The sequence below is a fragment of the Mytilus edulis genome, chromosome 6 (genome assembly GCF_963676685.1).
Source record: "Mytilus edulis chromosome 6, xbMytEdul2.2, whole genome shotgun sequence".
NCBI classification, from domain to species: domain Eukaryota; kingdom Metazoa; phylum Mollusca; class Bivalvia; order Mytilida; family Mytilidae; genus Mytilus; species Mytilus edulis.
Genome location: NC_092349.1, coordinates 51,677,007 through 51,682,491, shown reverse-complemented (window position 1 = coordinate 51,682,491; position 5,485 = coordinate 51,677,007). Strand labels below are relative to the sequence as shown.

Below are 5,485 nucleotides of genomic sequence, written 5' to 3'. Positions count from 1 at the left end.
TAAGTTTATGAGGAACCACTAGGGGTAAGTTAATGATAATTGGTATGCAGTTGTATAAACATTGGCATATCTCATTTCCATTGAGATTTGTTGGCCCTCCACCCTCAGTCACAGGCTATTGTCTTGGAAAATTTTGCTTAGTTTTCATGTAGTTGTTTGTGATTTAAGGTTGGTTTATGAATAACCACTAGTGGTAGGTCAATGATATTTGGTATGCAGTTGAAAAAGCAATGGCATAGCTCTCAGCCATGAAGATTATTTGACCATGCCCCCTCAGTAATGGTTTATTGACTTGAAGATTTTTCTTAGTTTACATTAGTTTGTGTGTCTGTTTAAAGGGAACTACTTATGATAAGTCAATGGTATTTGGTATACATTTGTATTAGCATTGGCACATCTCATTTCCATGGAGTTTGTTTAGCCATGTACTTTCAGTCGTGGTTCATTGACTTTGAATATTTGCAAAACTTACATGTTAAAGTGTTGCTATTTTTATTTCAATATTTGCATTATTGAAATTACAAAAAAGTGAGACAATTTATCTCTGTGATAACAGTTTATGAAATAATTCATTGGTTTATGAATCAACAGAGTTGGAGACCATAGAAAAATCAGCTTGAAAATAAGAAATAAAGTTGTAGGATGTGTGCCTGATGTAAGATTTTATCAACATGAAACCAGAGCAAAATCTCCTCATTTATTAGTGATGTTGGCTGAGGTATGTATGCATCAAATCTTAAATCATTCTGAAGTATGTTTTCAGGAGGAATAAACCCCTATTTTCTGTAATTAATTGATGCATGTGGTAAATCAAAGTTGCAAAGAAAATCTCAAGGTCAAAGCTTTATTGACCTTCTGACCTCTTTTGTGTACAGTTGTACATGTTGTAATTGTGAAAAAATTCCTGAGTGTAGAGTAATTGCGTTGTCTGTCTTGTTCAATGTTGTCAGGGCAATGGGTTTTCCTTCCTCTTGTGTGTCAGAAATACATGGTTTTGGGATGATAACTTATGTATGTCTTTCTTAATTGGAATGACACTTAAACAGATGGTAAAAGAAATTGAGAAATAGCAATTGATTTTAGGTGAAGGATAAGTATTGTTACTTTTAAAAATATTTTTATTTTGAAAAATGGTTTACTGATATAACATGTATTAATTTGAGTTTCTGTTCCTTCATCTGGAAAATAAAACTTACACAGTTGGAATTAGATACAATGTATTGGGAAAAAAAGAAATCTATTGAATATAACAGTTTACATCAGAACTTTGAATATATCTGAAATTAAATATCCATTTTTAGCTCACCTGGCCCTAACTTTTCTCATCACTTGGTGTCCGTCGTCCTTCATCGTTGTCCATCGTCGTTAACTTTTACAAAAATCTTCTCCTCTGAAACTACTGTGCCAAATTTAACCAAACTTGGCCACAATCATCATTAGGGTATACGTATCTAGTTTAAAAAAATGTGTCCGGTGACTCGGCCAACCATCCAAGATGGCAGCCATGGCTATAAATAGAACATAAGGATAAAATGTAGATATTGGCTTATATACTCTGAAACCAAAGCATTTAGAGCAAATATGTCACAGGGTTAGATTGTTTATCAAGTTAATATCTATTTGCCATGAAATTTTCAGATGAATTTGACAACTGTTTGTTTGGTTGCTGCCCCCAATTGATAATTTTTAAAGAAATTTAGCTGTTTTTTGTTATTATTTTGATACTATTTTAGATAGAGATTAACAGCAATAATGTTCCGGAAGTAAGATCTACAAATAAGTCAACATGACTAAAATGGTCAATTGATCCCTTAAGGAGTAATTGCCCTTTATAGTAAATTTTTAACAATTTTCATTAATTTGGTAAATTTTTGTAAATTTTTACAAAATATTTTCCACTGTAACTAACGGGCCAAGTTTATTATAGAAAGATAAACATGACAGCAAACTGAATTTATTAAAATTATTAGTGTCATTTATTAAATATTTTTATTTAGCAGGTCTTTTGCTGAGCTAGCAGCTATTCTAATACTACTGATTAAACCAATAAGTTCTTGACTAGTGAGCTGTACGAAAATTTGATTAACCCCTTTGCTCATGTTGCTGGTGACAAATTTTAGAAAAGATAATGTTGATGATTTTCTCTTTTGACTCTGGCAGGTTTCATTGCTTTAGTAATCAGACTTTTATGATTTATATTTAATTCTAAGGTAAAAAAAGATACTTTGAACCAAACAGATGATGATGATCCTTCTGAAGATTCTAAAACTCCATGGATACAGAAATATTTAAACAAATCTGTTCTTGGTCAAATAGGTGTGGAACTCATGTCTGAATGCTGGAACTCTGCCTTTGCTCCATGTAGTCTTGGGATTGTTTGCATGAGAACAGAGGTATTTGATTTTATCATATATACTAGAACACACCCATGATATTGCAGGTCCGTGACTGAATTAAAGTATATAACTATGCGTTAGCCTTATTTTAGTATTGGTATTGTCATCTGATAAAGTCATGCGGATTAAAAGATGCACAGTTTTCTCGCTTTCAAAATCTTTCTGTTTGAACCCGTCGACCTGGAACTTTATTGGTATTTTATTGGTATTAATATTAATTATTATTATTAAAAGTCTTTGATTCAATGTTTTACGTCATGCTGGCTTACAAATTGAAAACTGTACCTATACGCCTTATTTTAAGTCCAGATTTTTAGTATTGGTATTGTCATCTTAGAAAGACATACTTATTGAAATACTGCAATAGGGAACAATGTGACAATGATTGAATTTAGTAGTGTCAAACCAGTGATTATGATCTGTGTATATAGCAAATTCCTAAATACATTGTTTGATGGTGTGCCTGTCAGATGCAGAATGTACAGATAAGGTAATAGGTAACAGGTGAATATACTATTGGTATCCATATCGGATTCGACTTGGAACTTGTTAATTATTGGCAATATTAATTATGTGGAAAACAAAAGGGTCTGGAGTGGTGTAATTTTTGGGGAAGACGGCTTCAAGCCGTCAATCCCCAATGGGGTTGACCAGAGTGACAGTGGTGGATCCAGGGGGGGTTCCGGGGGTGCGCACCCCCCCATTATTTTTGCCGATCAATGCATTTGTATCGGGACATATGTTTTGCACCCCCCTTTGCCCTGGGTGCCCTGGGTTAGCACCCCCCCTTTCGAAAATTCCTTACATCATTCATTTTGTTTTTATAGTGTGGAAAACCCCCCCAACAAATCTTACTAAGAATGATGAGATGGGGAGACACAAATGAATAAATTGACTTTTAAACACTTTTTCACACATTTCCCTTCTGTTTCTCTCGAAATTATCGTATATCGAGCTCTCCTTTACACTATTTACGTTTCTTTTACAATCCGGAAAAATCAGTATGACGAGATATTCTAAATATATCCAACCTACATTATATTTTATAGTGACGTCATTGTTTGAATGCCACACTACGCATAAGCAGGGATATCCTTCACTGGTTATTTAAATCATTCTCAAAGATTGTGCACTTACTAAAAAATAGTATTTGTTGAATTTAAACATAATGATGTTTGCTGTAGATGATTTAAACATCAACATGCAATACTTTAATTTGTAGGTCAACAACTTTCAAAGTAAACAGGAAGTCCGAGGGGCTACATGAGATCAGGGAGAGAAACAATCTTTTCCATTTTTTTCTGTAAAACTCTGTTTTGAGAATCTTCCTCCAATTCAGGAGCACCTCAATTTATGATCTAATTATCCACTAAAATAAACACTTAAAATGTGACATTTTAGTGTATGATAAGTAGTCTTTCATTAAAACTAAATTTTGTGTACCAACATAATCATTGTTGCATTTTGTAGTTTAAACCTATTTATTCATGAAATTTTACAAATATTTCAAAATGTAGGATTTGGAAACAAGCTTCACACAGTTTACATCAATCATATTGTTATTTTTATTAGTACCTGTATCCCTGTGATGAGAGATATAACTGGGAACTTTATCAATGGAAATTTAAAACTGAATAGATTTTTCAGTCCTAACTTTCTTAAGAAAAAAATGGAAAATGGCCCTAGCCTACAGTTCAGTCGTACACTATTAAGATTTCAAAAATAATTGTAGTTGTTGTTAAATGACAGAATTCAACTAGTTGAATTTTAGATAATTAACTATCAACTTTAATTGAATGTTTAGATTTAGAAGATGCAGATCTCTTCCATTGGTCTAAATTGAATCCTAAACTAAAGAAATGAAATTACATTAAACAACAACTGATTCCAATAGTGTCAACCTTCCACATGTTCTAGCTGTTCTTTTTTTCATTCTTTATATGAAGACTATCAAAAGATACCCCCCCCCCCCAACCCCCACCCCAACCCCCACCCTAAAAAAATGAAAAAGAAACAAGGGCCCTCTTTCCCCTCAGAGCTATTCAGCTCTTTGATTAATCAACACCATTGTCCTATATAAGCTACCTATAAAAATGAATTCTTTAATTTGTCGTTTGTACCCCATGACGGCTGATAAACTGGACCTCGTTATTTTAGTATTATAGATATATATGTATGTACAAACATTTACCACTTCCATTGGGTTTGTGCCATTGGTGGTGGATGGTTAGTCGTAAAGTGTTGTCTTATTTCTATACAATGTTTTAGCACAGAATTTAAATGATTTCTGTAATTTCAGTAATTATCGCCCATATTTATAAACAGTCAGGTAAATTACTGATTCAAAAATCACTTAATTAAGTTAATTAATTTACCTTATTAGAAAAATTGGAAAGGGCCAACTTTCTTCTTTTTAGCTCACCTGACAGGAAAGGTAAAGTGAGCTTTTCTCATCACTTGGCGTCTATTGTTGGTTTTCATCCTTGATGTTTGTTGTCGTTAGCATTTGCAAAAATCTTCTCCTCTGAATCCACATGGTCAAATTTTAGCCAAACTCGGACATAATGATCATTAAGTTATCTAGTTTAGAATATGTGTCAGCTGATCAGGCTCGCCAACCAAGATGTCTGCCATGGCTTAAAATAGAACATAAATGTAAAATTTAGATTTTGGCTTAAATATCTCTGTAACCAAAACATTTAGATCAGATCTGACATGATGTTTAATTGTTAGGATCTGCCCTGAAATTTTAGACAAATTGGATAACCCATTGTTGGGTTGCTGCCCCTGAATTTGTAGTTTAGGGAAATTTTGCAGTTTTTATACGACTGCAAATTTTTTTTATGTCGTATAATGCTATCATGTCGTCTGCGTCGTTGTCTAAAGACACATATAGTGTCTTGACAATAACTTTAGCTGAAGTGGATCTCTATAAATTTTTACCAGAAGGTTCAATACCACTAAAAGAAGGTTAGGATTGATTTTGGGGGTTATGGTCCCAATAGTTCAGGAATTAGGGGCCAAAAAGGGGGCCCGAAATAAGCATTTTTGTAGTTTTCAAACAATAACTTGTGTTTAAGTGTATGAAT

The 5,485-nt window shown here is 33.3% G+C and overlaps 1 protein-coding gene across 1 annotated transcript in view; it reads left to right on the top strand.

Moving 5' to 3' along the window:
- Positions 1–265: 265 nt before the first annotated feature.
- Positions 266–5,485, top strand: part of LOC139526470 (uncharacterized) — a 7,893-nt gene continuing 2,673 nt past the window's right edge. Inside the window, exons 1-3 of the mRNA XM_071321619.1 lie at positions 266–276; positions 592–718; positions 2,211–2,393. Of these exons, the coding sequence (XP_071177720.1) occupies positions 266–276; positions 592–718; positions 2,211–2,393 (321 nt within the window). The remainder of the gene's footprint in view (positions 277–591; positions 719–2,210; positions 2,394–5,485) is intronic.